This window comes from Sus scrofa, chromosome 5 (genome assembly GCF_000003025.6).
Source record: "Sus scrofa isolate TJ Tabasco breed Duroc chromosome 5, Sscrofa11.1, whole genome shotgun sequence".
In the NCBI taxonomy this organism is placed as follows: domain Eukaryota; kingdom Metazoa; phylum Chordata; class Mammalia; order Artiodactyla; family Suidae; genus Sus; species Sus scrofa.
In genome coordinates this window covers 8,299,523-8,314,355 of record NC_010447.5, presented here as the reverse complement: position 1 = coordinate 8,314,355, position 14,833 = coordinate 8,299,523, and the positions used below count along the sequence as shown (strand labels likewise).

The following is a 14,833-nucleotide window of genomic DNA, read 5'->3' as shown; positions in this document are numbered from 1 at the left end:
TAAGCTGTGAGGTCCTACTCTATAGCTCAGGGAACTACATCCAGTCTCTTGGGATAGAACATGATGGATGATAATACAAGAAAGGGAATGTGTCTGTATGTATGACCGGGACACTTTGCTGTACAGGAGAAATTGGCACAGTAAATTGTCAATCAACTATAATTTTTAAAATGTAAAAAATAAATAGTCTGGGAAGATATTCCCCTCAATGGCAGTTGGCTCTAGTCATGGGATTTGAGGGAGCTTTTACTTCTACTTTAAAACTTTCTGTATCGTCTGAAATCTTTACTCGATGTTACTTTTAGGATCAGAAAAACAGCAATCTTATTTGGAAGTAATTTTCTTATTCTCAGGTGGGTGAACACGACAGGGTTTCCAGCTTCCTGCTGTCTCCTGGGGATGGAAAGTACAAGGGGGATTAGACAGACCCTGGAAGGCCCTCAAAGACAAAAATTATAGGAAGAATGGGCTTTGGCCACTCCTGGGTTTCCTATCCTGCTCCCTGACCATTTATCTGTGGTCTCTTACCTCGCTAACCACAGTTCATCCTTTAGTGCGCCTCATAGATGTCACTTCTTCAGGGTAGCCATCTCTGTCCCCCCAAGACTGAGTCCCAGGTCCTCCCAAGCCACCTGCACTGTGATTACCTGTTTACGTGTTGGCCACCCCCCCCCCAACTAAATCCAGATCACTGAAGGCAGATGTGTTTTATTCATCTGTGCAGCCCTTGTACCTTACAGGTGCCGACAAGCTCAATAAACGTTTTTTACCGAATAATTATTTACTGGGGAACCTTTTATAATCAGAGCAATTTAAGACATACAAAGATGAAAAAGAAACCATTTGTTTTCAAGGAAGTGAGCTGGGGAGACAGAGGTATCCAACAATTAACTCTAAAACCAAGCACTAGTTTAAGGGTTAATTCAGGGTTACGAACAACCAACTATGAACATACGGAAGGCTTTGGACCCTGACCATTTCTCATCTGTTTTGTTTTCTGGTTCAGAATGCCCATGTTGGAATGCTAGTAGCGGATATGTGCTTGTAGTTATAAGGATTCAGGTTCTTAGGAACTTCCTTAGAATTTGACTCATGATTTTTCTTCGTCCTTCTGCTGGCAGTCGCCCTAGGAATACCTGCCATTTAATCTTAATTGATGTTTGTGAAATACTTGTCTTCCTCTGCTGAAAGGCTGTAAGTGTTGGGCATTATTACTGAGTTATAGCGGTCGCTTTATTATTAAAGTAGTGCCAATGAGGTTACACAATAGCTTGGATCAGGAGGTGAAACAAGGGCGATGATCCCACTGAAGCTACAGGGGTTGGGGATTTGGGATGGTAAAATGTTAATTACCCGAGATGGAATGCAGGCTGGCGTCCAGCACTGTGCTCCTGGAGATCATTTTAGTCCCAGAGGCAGGAGTTGGCTCTCTGGCAGTGGATCCTAAGCATCCTGCCCTCCTCTGGCTGGAATGTTGGATTCACTTTGCTGAAAGCTGCCACAGAGAAAGAATCCAATGGCCACAAGCCAGGCGCGCACATCTCGCACAGCATTAGGGGCTACTCTGGAAGCTTTCCAGCAGCTGAAGGGCTGTTCCATTTGCATACAGTAAATTACTTATTTCCAAAACGATTTATTCTTTTTGTCTTTTAGACTCTTTCCTTATTTCCAGCTCCTGCGTACTCTCTCCAAGAGTGAGCTGGAGATGGATGGCAGGGGGGTCCGCTTGAAACAGAAGGTTGGTAGAAGTGTCCATTTATTTATAAAGCTGAGAAAATGAACACAAAGGTATATAAGCTTCTGATCAGGAAACATCAAGACTGTTTTAATTTAGGGTGGACAGAAGTGGGTGCTGGAGAGGAGGATGTGGTGGAGGCAATGACAACCTGTTCACAGCCTCAGTCCCCAACAATGTCACCTCTACAAGCTGACTGAGGAGCTTAGGTTCTGAATGAAATGTTTTGACGATGTTGGGTTGGCTGATGGGTACAATTCTAGGCTAAGGTAAAGGCACTAAAAGCGAAAAGAGCTAAGGCAATGGAGTCAAACAGACCTGGGACCAAATGCCGGTCTACTACTTCCCACCTAGGTGACCTTGGGCAAATATCCCAGCCGCTCTGGAGCCCTGGTTTCCTATCGGTAAAATTTAGAATATAAAACTCACGGGTTTAACCAATAGTCCCTGTAAAGATCTCTGCATAGTTGGCACAAAGTAGGCACGCAATAAATAGCAGTCGTTATTACAGTCAACTACAGGCCAAACGACCAGAGTCATCTAAACTCCCTAGCAAACAACCGTAGCAAAACGAATCCAGATCTGACCGACGCGCCTTTTAGCCCAATAAGGTACCAGGAAAGAACTCGGTGGAGACAAACCAATGGCACTAGCTCTTGTTGTTGGACGGGCTCTCTTGCCGTCCCACCAATAGTTTGAGGATTTGACCAGGGAGTGACATTCCAACAGTCCAATGACGTACAACCAGCCCACACTCAGCACTTCGGAGGGGATAAATCAAGGAGCCGGGACGTATAGATTCCGTTATTAGGCAGTAGTGGATAGAGAGAGGACCTTAGGGGAAACAGCGCGAGGCCGAGGCACTAATGAGCAAATAAAAGAAAAAAGGCGATGGTTGCGCCAAGTGAGCTCGGCCGCCATCATGCTCTAGTTTCCCCTTCGCCTCTCCCAGTCCGCAACGGAGGAAGCGGCCTCTGGGATGCTGAGGGGGTGTGTCCCCTAATGATTGGCGCAGGCAGCGTAGCCAATCCTAGCTCGTCAAACGGAACGCACTTAACCAATGAGGGGCGACGGCAGCGGCGAGGAATTGGAGGGGCGGAACAGCAGCTTGACGGGCATAGAAGGCAGCCAGTGACGGCCGGCAGCATCCTTCCTGCGGCCAATGGAATGGGGCTCTGGGCGGGCCCCCGAGTGTTTGTGTTGTGGTTTTGGGGGAGGGAGGCGGAGGGGAAAGTTTGTTTATTTTGTTTTTAGTTTCTGGGGTCCCCGTGTTTCTCGGAGGTGAAGCGGGAGGGAGTGACTCCCCCCCGAGCCCCTCAGTCTCCCTACTACGTCGCCTCCATAGCCTGCGGAGAAGCGGGGACCGCGCGCCTCGCAGCGCATCGCCTCACAGCGGAACGCCGCGCACTCGGAGCGGGCACGGCTCGGCGGTGAGTGAGGACCGACGGCCACTGCTGTCCTTCCCCTCCCCCGCTCACCGCCCAGTCAGAGTCGGGCGGCCGGGTGGGTGAGGACGCCCGCGGGAGCGCGCCGCGCGGGGCCGGCCTGTCAAGCTGAGGCGCAGCGTGTGCATGTCCTCGCGAGTGAGCGCGCGCGGCGGGGAGAGGGCCGGGAGGGGCGTGAGCGCGCGCGCGGGGCAGGCGGGGGCGGCGGCGTTGGGCGCGCGCTCCGTGGGGCGGGCGTCTGGTGGGTTTGACCCCAGGGCGGGGAGGGACGCGGTCGACGTCCGCGCGCGGGGAAGGGGCGCTGGGAATGGAAGGGCCGGGCGGGCGCGCACGCGCGGCTCTGGGCGTCACGCGCCGGCAGGTGTGAGCTGGGGGAGGGCTTCCGGGTGGGCTGGTCGATCGAGTTCGCTTCTCGTCGCCGGGGGACCTCGGGGCGGGGAGGGGTCCCGGTAGTGGCAAAGAGCCGAGGCCCGCGGAGGCGCGTCGGGGCCCCTGCCAGGCAGTGGCAGAGGGAGGCGGCAGGCCTCAGCCTCTCGGTCCCCACCTGTGTGCAAGACCTGCGTGACGGAGCGAATGCGTTCCCCTGCTCATCCCGGACCGGGGGATCCCGCCCCCATCCCTCACCCCAGAGCCCTGAGTGTGGCCACCTTCCAGAGGCGATTCACTCTCCACGGGGAAAGGAGGGGACTGGCAGAGGACGTTCAGCCCGAGGTGTTTTCTGCTGTCCCCTGGTCCTGCGCCCTGTGGCTTCAAACTAGCCGGTTTCCACAGTGGGCTTAAATACACTGTAGAGGCTGAAGACAGCCAGTAGCCTCTAGTCGGGCACTTTAAGGACCAACCTATCCTCATATCTTTGAGCACAGAATACTATCTGGGTCTTTTCAGGCTCCTTGCTTTCTCATGTATCTTTGTATCTTTTGGCTGTTTTATTACTTTTTAGCATCTGCGCTAGAGATTGAGTGAGAGATAAGGTGAATTTCAAGTTGCTCCTTTGTATTGCAGTATAAGCAGCATCATACAACAGAATTGGCCAGAGATGTTTCTCCATAGTAAGTGAATAAAATGTCATTAATTTTGCCCCCCCCCAGCAGTTAAGCAAACAAATGTTTTGATACCTCATATCTTGTATTTTGTGAAAGTTTAACAATAGAAGCTATTTACTTCTTACTTGCAGGGAATTTCAGTAGAATGATAGTTTCCTATTGATTTGGAGAAGCATCTTGGCTTTGAAACTTTGTTTATTCTTTTGGTGATGTTATGTAAATGTCTGTTAAAAAGCAGAACTTACAGCACCTTGGCACCTCTACAGTGTGCAGTATCCTTGTAGGTAGGTAGTGGAGATGTGAATGTAGTAGGTTGCTACGCTAAGGCTAGAATCCGGAGTACAAATCAGACCGGCTTGTTTCACGTGGGATGCAGTGATGATGATAATGATGGCTTTATAGTTTCTTAGTTCTTAACTGGTTTTTTGTTCGTTTTTTGGCCGTGCCTGTGCCGGAGGGATGTGGAAGTTCCTGGGCCAGAGATCAAACCTGTGCCATGCTGCTGGAGCGTCCCTAGCCGCTGCAATGACAATGCTGGATCCTTAACTTACTACACCGCAAGGAAGCTCCGGTTCATGACTGTTTTTAAGTGCTCATCCTAAACATCATTATTTGAACAGAATAGTTTCCAATAGGACTTGAGCAGAAGAAATCCCCAAGCTGCTTTTCTAAGGTAGCACATAAATGTCATGCCCTTGGGGAGAAAATTTTTTTTCCTCATTCAAATGGAACCCCTTAAAAATGTTTTAAATGAGAACAATACCATTTGTTCAAATGGTAGTAATAGTGTTCGCTAACATTATCTGTGTGCTTCACATATGCCAGCCTGTTTATATTTTGTATTTAATCCTTACCTCCAGCCTGTGGGAGGAGGTCTTAGTACTGTTTTATGGATGAGAGAAAGCCTCCAAGAGCCCCACAGATAGGAGGTTCAAGGGCATAGGTTTAACCTTAAGTCTGACTGGTTTCAAAGCCTGTGCTTGTTCCATTTTGCCCTCTAAATTAGCCAGAGGAAATGCACAGGAGTTTCCTGGTGGTGCAGTGGATTAAGGATCTAGTGTTATTAGTGCTGTGGCTTGGGTCACTGCTGTGGTGAGGGTTTGACCCCTGGAACTTCTGATACTACAGGCTTGCCCCCCAGAAAAGTGCATAAAGGACACTGAAAAGTAGACAGGAATGGAAGAGGGAAATGCAACTGACAGATTTTCCATACCTAACTTAAGAATTTAAAGTCATTCTTAGTTTTTAGAAATTAGGAACATTTTTACTAGTGTTACATTTGTTTTAATTTCCTCCCTGTTTTATTTTTATAAAGATAACTATGAATGAATTTCAGAGGTCAGGCCTTTCAGAGCCCTTTGTACAGATCTCCACGCCAGTATTTTGCGTTTGTGATTAATCCTGCATGCTTTCAGGGAGGAGGCATTAGTCACTTTTGTATCCAGGGAGGTACTTGGTATATAGTAGGAGCACAGTAAATGTCAGTTGACTAGGGAGCAGAGTTTAAAATATCATGACTTTGGGGAGTTCCCGTCGTGGTGCAGTAGTTAACGAATCCGACTAGGAACCATGAGGTTGCGGGTTCGGTCCCTGCCCTTGCTCAGTGGGTTGCCGTGGGCTGTGGTATAGGTTGCAGACGCGGCTCGGATCCTGCGTTGCTGTGGCTCTGGCGTAGGCCGGTGGCTACAGCTCCAATTCGACCCCTAGCCTGGGAACCTCCATATGCCGAGGGAGCGGCCCAAGAAATAGCAACAACAACAACAACAACAACAACAAAAGACAAAAAAAAAATATCATGACTTTGGGTTCATTTTAGCAGTTTTAGTTTAATGGGACAATAAGAAAAGGAATAGCTCGTGTGCAAAAGGCATGTTCTAGAAGAATACTTAAATGGAGCAATTCATAGGGTCTGGGAGTTTTGGCTCTGCTAGTTTACCAGATCTCCCACTTCTTACCTGTTTGAGCTCTGGTACCATTCTGTCCTTCCTGTCACCTCCAGGGTTCTAAGGGACTCTCTTCACTACATAGTCATTCTTTGATCCTTTGCAGCCTGGGCTCCCAATCTCACCACCACCCACTGAGGCTTTTTCCAAGGTCGCCAGTTACCTAATGGTTAAATTTCCCAGAGCATCCTTTCAGGCTTTATCCTGTTCTGTCTCCCTGTAGCCATCAGTCCTTTTGATTACCCCATGACGGTAAAACTTCTTATTTTCTAAGTAACATGTGAAAACGTTGATTTTTCTATAAATGTTAACACATGTGCGGGTTCATGTTACCACTACCACAATCAGGATGCAGAACAACTTAATCACCCCCAAAAGACTCTCTCATGCCTTTTTTTTTTCCTTTTTGGCCATGCCTGAGGCATGTGGAAGTTTGTGGGCCAGGGTCTGAACCCGTGCCATTGTGACTCGAGCAGCAGCAATGCCAACACCAGATCTTCAACCCACTGAGCCACAAGGGAACTCCGTGCTATCTCCCTATGTTTTTTTTGTTTTTTGTTTTGGCTCTTTAGGGCTGCATGGAGGTTCCCAGGCTAAGGTCAAATCAGAGCTATAGCTGCCGGCCTTCACCACGGCCACGCCGGATCCTCTCCTCTTTTGACGTCTCTTTTTTCTGACCTCTGTCCCAGAGAGAAACAAACACTAAGGATCAGACTCGGGTTCTTTTTGTTGTAGGGTTATTTTTTTCCCCTTCTTTTTCTACTCTTTGAAAATGTTATTTACTTTTGGGCTTTAAACTGTCACCTCTCCATCTACTAACTGGAGGATCCATGGCTGGTCTTTTTTCCGTTCTCTAAAACAACATCTGTATATACCTGCTGGAATTCTTCTCTAGTCCTTCATACTCAGTATGTTTAGAGTTGTGCCTAACTTTGCTTCCCAGTAGCTCTTCCATCAGTTTTTTCTGTATTTTCCTTCTTCGAACCTTGCAACCCTGAAACATTTTTTTTTTGGGGGGGGATCTTATATTAAACTCTGTTATCCCAGACCAGGTATCCTGCTATTCACCTACAAATACCGGCTCCTGCTCCTTTGCTGCCCAGCTGGCTTCTGTTCTGTAGGCTGAGTGGGGCATCGGTGGGTGGATCACTTAGAACCCACGAGGACTGGACTGCTTCCCGGGTTGAAATCCCTTAGGGCTTCCCATTGCACTCAAACCTCTTTGGGATTTTATTTTTCATCCTATGATGCTCCGTAGGATCTGGCCTCCCTCCACCTGCCTCTCCAGCCTTCTCTCACCAACTTTATGGCCCCTCTCCCTTCCTGATATTAAGACTACACGGTCTTTCTTTCAGTTCTTTAAATTACCCAGGCCTTTTCCAGCCTTAAGGGTTTTGTACATACCACTCTCCTACCTTGGACTGTCCACCCCGCCCCCCAGTCTTCACCTTCCTGACCTCAGGGTTCAGATTAAATGGTCGTTTCTTCAGGGAGGCTTTCCCTTATGACCACATCCCACTACTCCCATCCACCCTCAATCAGGTCTTTCAGAGCGCCTGTTCTTTTTTCACAGCTCTCACCGCAATTTGTGATTCAGGACCATGTCTGTTTTGCTTCCCAGGCCTCAGAGCTGAGCCAAGTATCGGGCATACAGCAAACTCCCAGTAAATATTTGTTGGCTGTGTTGTGAGTCTGGGCTTTTGCTTTTATAATTTATGGCTCTCTTGTAGTTTCTGGTAGCCTTGCTTTCTACCTCCTGCCTTCTTTGGGCTTGATCGCACTGGTGGAGGTCTCGCCACATAGAGGTAGCTCTGAAGTTGCTAAAGAGGACATCGATCCTGTTCTGAATTTCACCTCTGCCTGGGCGCCCTTACCACTGAGCCAGATGAGATCTAACCTAAACCTAAAACTGGGGCTGGCCTTGCTAGCCCGCTGAGCAGTGCACCTTGGTTATCCAGGCTCACGCCAGTGCTTGCAGCTGTTACTCTTCCCTCACCTCACCCTGCTCTTGATGTCTTCCTCCTCTCCCCCCAGCGTGGGACTTCTAAAGACCTTGTGTACTTTCCAGCTGAGCCTGCTTACCCTTTGACGTTTGCCAGCCTCTTGACATTGACAACTGCCTCTAGTGTCTTGACCCTGTGGATTGCCCCCACACTAGTCTTCCTGAAGCAGGGCCTTGTTTATGTTTCCTGCCCCCTCCCCAGATCTACCACAAGCACTTAAATTTGAAAGCCCTCAATAGTGTTTCATTGCCTCGAGGGATTAAATGCTGCAGCTTGCTTGTTATTTAAAGCTCTCTGGACGAGCACTGTGCAGGAGACATAGAAAGCAAGCCACAAGTGCGAGCCACATATGTACTTTTTAAATGTTCTAGTAGCCGCATTAAAAAGGTCGAAAGAAAGGGTGAAATTGATTTTCATAACATTTTATTTACTTCAAAATGTCCAGAATTTTATGTAAACATGTAATTGGTTAAAACAAACAAACAAACAAAAAAACTATTTTGGGAGTTCCCGTCGTGGCTCAGCGGTTAACAAACCCAACTAGCATCCATGAGGCCTTGGGTTTGATCCCTGGCCTTGCTCAGTGGGTTAAGGATCCTGTGTTGCCGTGAGCTGTGGTGTAGGTCGCAGATGCAGCTCAGATCCCAGTTGCTGTGGCTGTGGCGTAGGCTGGCAGCTGTAGCTCCACTTCGACCTCTAGCCTGGGAACCTCCATATGCTGCAGGTGTGGCCCTAAAAAAAAAAAAGCCAGGAGTCCCCGTCGTAGCTCAGTGGTTGACGAATCCGACTAGAAACCATGAGATTGTGGGTTCAGTCCCTGGCCTTGCTTAGTGGGTTAAGGATCCGGCGTTGCCGTGGGCTGTGGTGTAGGTTGCAGACACGGCTCAAATCCCGCGTTGCTGTGGCTCTGGTGTAGACCTGCGGCTACAGCTCCGATTCAACCCCTAGCCTGGGAACCTCTGTGTGCCGCAGGAGCTGCCTAAGAAAAGACCAAAACAAACAAACAAAAAATTTCAAGATGCTTTACATTTTTTTTATATGAAACTCTGAAATCTAGAGTGTATTTTTCACTTCATACATCTCAATTCAGACTGACCACATTTCCAGTGCTCAGTAGCTGCATGTGGCTGGTACATGTTGGACTGCACAACCCTAAACTATGTCCTCAGCACAGTTGGAGGGCTGTACCTGTGGAGCTGCCACCACTGGCCTCTTGGTAACTCTGTTGGTAACTCCCTGGAACCAGTTCCTTATCCAAATAGGCTAACCTTCCTTGCTGAGAAACCCAGAGGATCCTGAGACGGTCCCTAAACGTCTGTTCTCACCATCTCCTCTGAGCCATTGTGGCATTAATTTTATTTTGTGTCACTGCTTTTTCCTATAGCAGTTACTTGTATTTATTAGTTTGTATTGTAATCAAGGGTAGTGTTAAAATATTTAATAACTGATAAGGCATGGGAATAGGAGCCTGATGAATTAGAACCGATGGCAACTGAACATAGCTTCTGTGTCCTCATCTGTGTGTACCTGCTGATACATAGCTCTCATTGTCCTGGATTGTGTACTGTTGGTTTTCTCCCTAAGACTGTGAGTTCCATGAAGGCAGGCTTTTGTCTTACTCATCTTTGCATCCCTAAGCCGGCTCCTTACCTGGCCTGTAGCTCCTTACCTGGCCTGTAGTAGGCAGTCTGTAAGTATTTTTAAATCAGTGAACCAATGCTGCCTTGTATTTTGATTTAATCTGTATATGCACTACCTTTTATCTTTCCAACTAGAAACTAAAATAAAGTCCTTTGAGGACAGAGATCTTGAATTATGAAGGAGTAGATGGCAGTTTTTTAATTGCCTTCATAGGGAGAATTTCTCCTGAATGAAGATTTGCTTTTAAAAATAACTGTGTTTAGATATCTTTATGGGTTTTCAGACTGGGTCAGAAATGAGGTTTGACTTTAATTTAATGAACCTTTTTTGTTTTGTGGTTTGTAAGCTGACTCTGAAAGCAGTTTCAAAGGAGGAGCTCCTTGGAATTAGTACATCCTCTTCCAGAGTCAGGGGCATATTAGGTTATGGGAAAGGCACTGAGCTAGAAGTTGAAAGTCCTGGCTTGGTTTATATTGCAGAAATATGCTTGAGTATCTACTATGTCCCAAGTACAGAAATGATGGAGAATTCAAAAACTAATAGTTTGAAAAAAATGCAGCTTTAAGACAGAGGTGAAATGATTAATTCTTCCTAGGAAGATTGAATTCCTCTCTGTGCCCTTATACTTTAGTCATTTCTAGCAGGGACTAACACTATATAGTCTTTCTAGACCTGTCCCAGCAGGTTGTGAGTTTCTTAAGAGCAAGACCGTTGCATTTATCTCTAGATTCCCAAGCACACTGTACTGAAACTGCCTTATTGTAGGCACTCAAATGTTTGTTGAATAAATGTCCTGAAATAAAGTACTTAGTTTTTTAGAACCTCTGTTTTTTCTTTCATGAGGAATTCTCTGCCTCAGATAATTGTTGAAATTGCAGTAGGAATAATCATTTAAAACTACTTATATGTGGAGCTCCCGTCATGGCTCAGCGGGTTAAGGACCAGTGTAGTCTCTGTGAGAGTACGAGTTCAATCCCTGGCCTGGCTCAGTGGGTTGAGAATCCGATGTTGGTGAAAGCTGTGGCATAGGTCACAGATGCAGCTCAGATCTGGCTTGGCTGTGGCGAAGGCCTCGGCTGCAACTCCAATTAAACTGGTAGCTTGGGAACTTCTTTTTTTTTTTTTTTTTTTTTTTTTAGGGTCGCACCCATGGCATGTGGAAGTTCCCAGGCTAGAGGTCTAATTGGATAATTGGAGCTGTAGTTGCCAGGGTACGCCACAGCCGCAGCAACGCCACAGCCACAGCTGCATCTGTGACCACAGCTTACAGTACCACTGGATCCTTAACCACTGAGTGGAGCCAGTGATCAAACCCGCATCCTCATAGATACTCAGCAGGTCCGTTACCATGGAGCCACAATGGGAATGCCAGGTCTGGGAACTTCTGTATGCTTCAGGTACAACAGTAAAAAGGAGAAGGAAAAAAAAAACAAACCTGCATATACGTTATACCTCAAATATAAAACATTTACCTAAAAAACAAGTGTAGCTGTAGTCACATCTCACCTGCTTACAACTGTTGGGTTTCTTTGGTTTTGTTTTTTTGAGGGGCCACACCCTCAGCACGCGGAGGTTGCCAGGCTAGGGGTCCAATCAGAGCTGTAGCCCTGGCCTATGCCACAGCCACAGCAATGCCAGATCCGATCCGCACCTGTAACCTACACCACAGCTCACAGCAATGCTGGATCCTTAACCCACTAAGCAAGGCCAGGGCTTGAACCCACAACCTCATGGTTCCTAGACAGATTCGTTTCTGCTGTACCATGACGGGAACTCCAACCTACTTACAACTGTTGATGAGTCCCCCAAACCCTGCTCTCCACCCTCTGGAATATAAACTTTATGAGAAACAGTACCTGATATATCTTGTTCACTGGATGCCCAGGGACGACCCTGTGTCATTTCCTGCTGTTCTCCCCTTTGGTGCCTCTGCTCTTGCTGCACTGACCTGCTTCTGGTTCCTGAAACGCATGTTCCTCCCCATTCAAGGTCTCCTCTTTGCACTTGCTGTTCCCACTGTCTGAAAGCCTCCTACTTCAGCCCTAGTTGATGCCTCTTCAACCCTTGGAGCCCAGTTTACATGTCACTTCTTTAGTGACTTCCTCGTCACCCCGCCCCAGATTAGGAGATGTGCTCCTTTTAAACACTTAGAGCACGTCATATAGTCGTGATTAGATAATCATTTAATTTGTGTATTGTTTCCCTGCTAGAATATAGCTACACAAATAAAATGACCTTGTCTGTTTTGTTCACATTTGTATCACCAGTGCCTAGCACTGCAAATTGTACATAGTAGGTCCTCAAATGAATATTTTTCAAATTAAGTTAGGAAAGAGAACTAAAAATAGTATTAAAAAAAAGTCATTCTAATGGTTTAAATAAATATATGGGGAGAGGGAGGGGCTTTCCCTTTTAAATTGTCTCCAGATTCTTTTTTTTTTCATAATTTCTCCTTATAATAGGTAAACATTTTAATATTATAGAAAGAATATTATAATTAAAACTTTTAATTTGAAAATTTTATCTAGTCACTGTAGAGTTTAATGGGTAGCTTTTTAATCCTTATTAGTAGAGGTGGTCAGTATGGTTGTTTCTTTAAATGCTTTTTTATATGGCAGGGACTCACAGGACCACAGTTTCACTGAACTTTTTTTTTTGTCTTTTTTTGTTGTTGTTGTTGTTATTGTTGCTATTTCTTGGGCCGCTCCCGCGGCATATGGAGGTTCCCAGGCTAGGGGTTGAATCAGAGCTGTAGCCACCGGCCTACGCCAGAGCCACAGCAACTCGGGATCCGAGCCGCGTCTGCAACCTACACCACAGCTCACGGCAACGCCGGATCGTTAACCCACTGAGCAAGGGCAGGGATCGAACCCGCAACCTCATGGTTCCTAGTCGGATTCGTTAACCACTGCGCCACGACGGGAACTCCTCACTGAACTTTTGAGTGCCTGTGCTGAATGCTGTGTTAGCAGCCAGGGCTTCAAGGATGGCATGAGAAGAGAGCCTTGCTGCCGAGGAATACACAGTGAAGTGGGCGAGGCAGACACCTACAAAGATGAGTGCCATTTGATGCAATAAAATATTAGTGTAGGAGTTCCCATCGTGGCGCAGTGGTTAACTAATCCGACTAGGAACCATGAGGTTTCGGATTCGGTCCCTGCCCTTGCTCAGTGGGTTGACGATCCGGCGTTGCCGTGAGCTGTGGTGTAGGTTGCAGACGCGGCTCGGATCCCGAGTTGCTGTGGCTCTGGCGTAGGCCGGTGGCTACAGCTCTGATTCAACCCCTAGCCTGGGAACCTCCATATGCCGCAGGAGCGGCCCAAGAAATGGCAAAAAGACAAAAAAAAAAATATTAGTGTACATATTTGTGTATATTAGTATACATATATAGTAGACAGACAAGGGAGGAGGAGGGATGAAAACTCATCAATACAACTGGAGGTCAGGAAGTCCTCTCCAGCAATATTTATGTCTTTTTAGGGAAGTTCCCAGGCTAGGGGCTGTACTGGAGCTGTAGCCACCAGCCTGTGCCACAGCCATAGCAACTCGGGATCCGGGCAACATCTGTGACCTACACCACAGCTCGTGGCAACGCTGGATCTTTCAACCCACTGAGCGAGGCCAGGGATCAATCCCACATCCTCATGGATATTAGTCGGGTTCGTTACCGCCAAGCCACAGTAGGAACTCCTGCTTGTCACTTCTCATTAATATACTTACTTGCTTGAGTACAGTCCCTATAACCATGCAAATGATTTCAGGTGGAGTTAGAAAGTGGTGACTCATTTAGGAGTCCCCGTCGTGGCTCATCAGTCAACAAACCCGACTTTGAACCATGAGGTTGTGGGTTTGATCCCTGGCCTCGATCAGTGGGTTAAGGATCCTGCATTGCTGTGAGCTGTAGTGTAGGTTGCAGGCTCAGCTTGGATCCAACATTGCTGTGGCTCTGGTGTAGGCTGAAGGCTACAGCTCCAATTCAACCCCTAGCCTGGGAACCTCTGTGTGCCGTGGGTGAGGACCTAAAAGGCAAAAAAAAAAAAAAAAAAAAAGAAAGTGGTGACTCATGACTCATTTAAACTTATCTAGGAGCAGAGAGTGAAGGAAGTGACCTCCAGATTGCCTGAGGCAAGTGCTAATCTACTTGGCAGGGCCAGATACTGAACCAGTGAAAGGGATGAAATCAGAAAGGATTATTGAGAAGAACCAACAGGTGCATACATAAATATACACATTTCTACAGCTTGAAACTTTAGTTTTACTTACCTGTCATTAAGTGTTTAACTGAACTAGCATTAGTTTAATTCGATTCTCAACTGTAAGTGAAGAAGGGAAGTTCCATTGAGTGGACATTTAGTCCATTTCCTTTCACTTAACAACTCTGCTTTCAAGCCTCCTTCTGTCTTTCTCAGCCCTATTAGGTCGAAGCTGCAGCTCGTATCTGATTGCTGGCCCAGGAACTCCATATGCCTCAGGGACAAAAAAAAGTTCATGTGCCCAATGCAGAGTGAGGCCAAATAAACCCAAACGTCAGAGTTTGGAGCAGAGAAAGGTTAATTGCAGGGCCAAGCAAGGAGAACGGGTGGCTCATGCTTAAAAACCCCAAACTCCCTAACGGTTTGGGGAGAGAAATTTTTATTGGCAAAATCTGGGGTGAGAGCTTCAGAGTGAATGGTTTTCTACTGATTGGTTAGTGGTGAGGTTACAGGGCGGTGCTCCAGGAATCTGCACTCATCCTCAAGTTGCCTTCCGCTGCTTGGGCGAGGGCCTCAGTTTTGCAGAGTAACTCAAATGTTATGTATATTCCTGGAGTTGGAACTGGGATCCTGCCCCACGGCTGCACTGTTGTTTCTTGATTGCTCCTCCCTTAATCTCTGCTTTTCCTCCCTTCAATTAGCAACTGTTTGAACCAGCCCTTTAGAACTCAGGGAAGCTCTTGGAGGCTGAATGAAGCCTATTTTCTATAAACAAGAAACGGGGGACCCAGAAAGGATTTGTACCTGGAAGCCACAGGGTCCTGCTCAGT

General features: G+C 47.1%; 1 protein-coding gene and 1 long non-coding RNA gene across 4 annotated transcripts in view; one reads left to right on the top strand and one right to left on the bottom strand.

The window, feature by feature from the left end:
• On the bottom strand, positions 1,212–2,391 carry LOC102162756. Its single transcript, XR_001305237.2, has 2 exons — positions 2,165–2,391; positions 1,212–1,768 (listed from the first exon to the last, which is right to left on the bottom strand). It is a non-coding gene; the product is annotated as an uncharacterized LOC102162756 (long non-coding RNA).
• TNRC6B (trinucleotide repeat containing 6B) overlaps positions 2,545–14,833 on the top strand; it is a 259,378-nt gene continuing 247,089 nt past the window's right edge. Inside the window, exon 1 of one of the 3 annotated variants that reach the window (XM_021092845.1) lies at positions 2,545–3,165. Coding sequence is in view for 2 of the 3 variants with exons in the window: in XM_021092843.1 (XP_020948502.1) it covers positions 3,307–3,318 (12 nt within the window). In the remaining variant the exon portion in view is untranslated. Of the gene's footprint in view, positions 3,166–3,257; positions 3,319–14,833 lie in introns of those variants that run through there. The other 2 variants (XM_021092843.1, XM_021092847.1) reach the window with 2 other exon arrangements.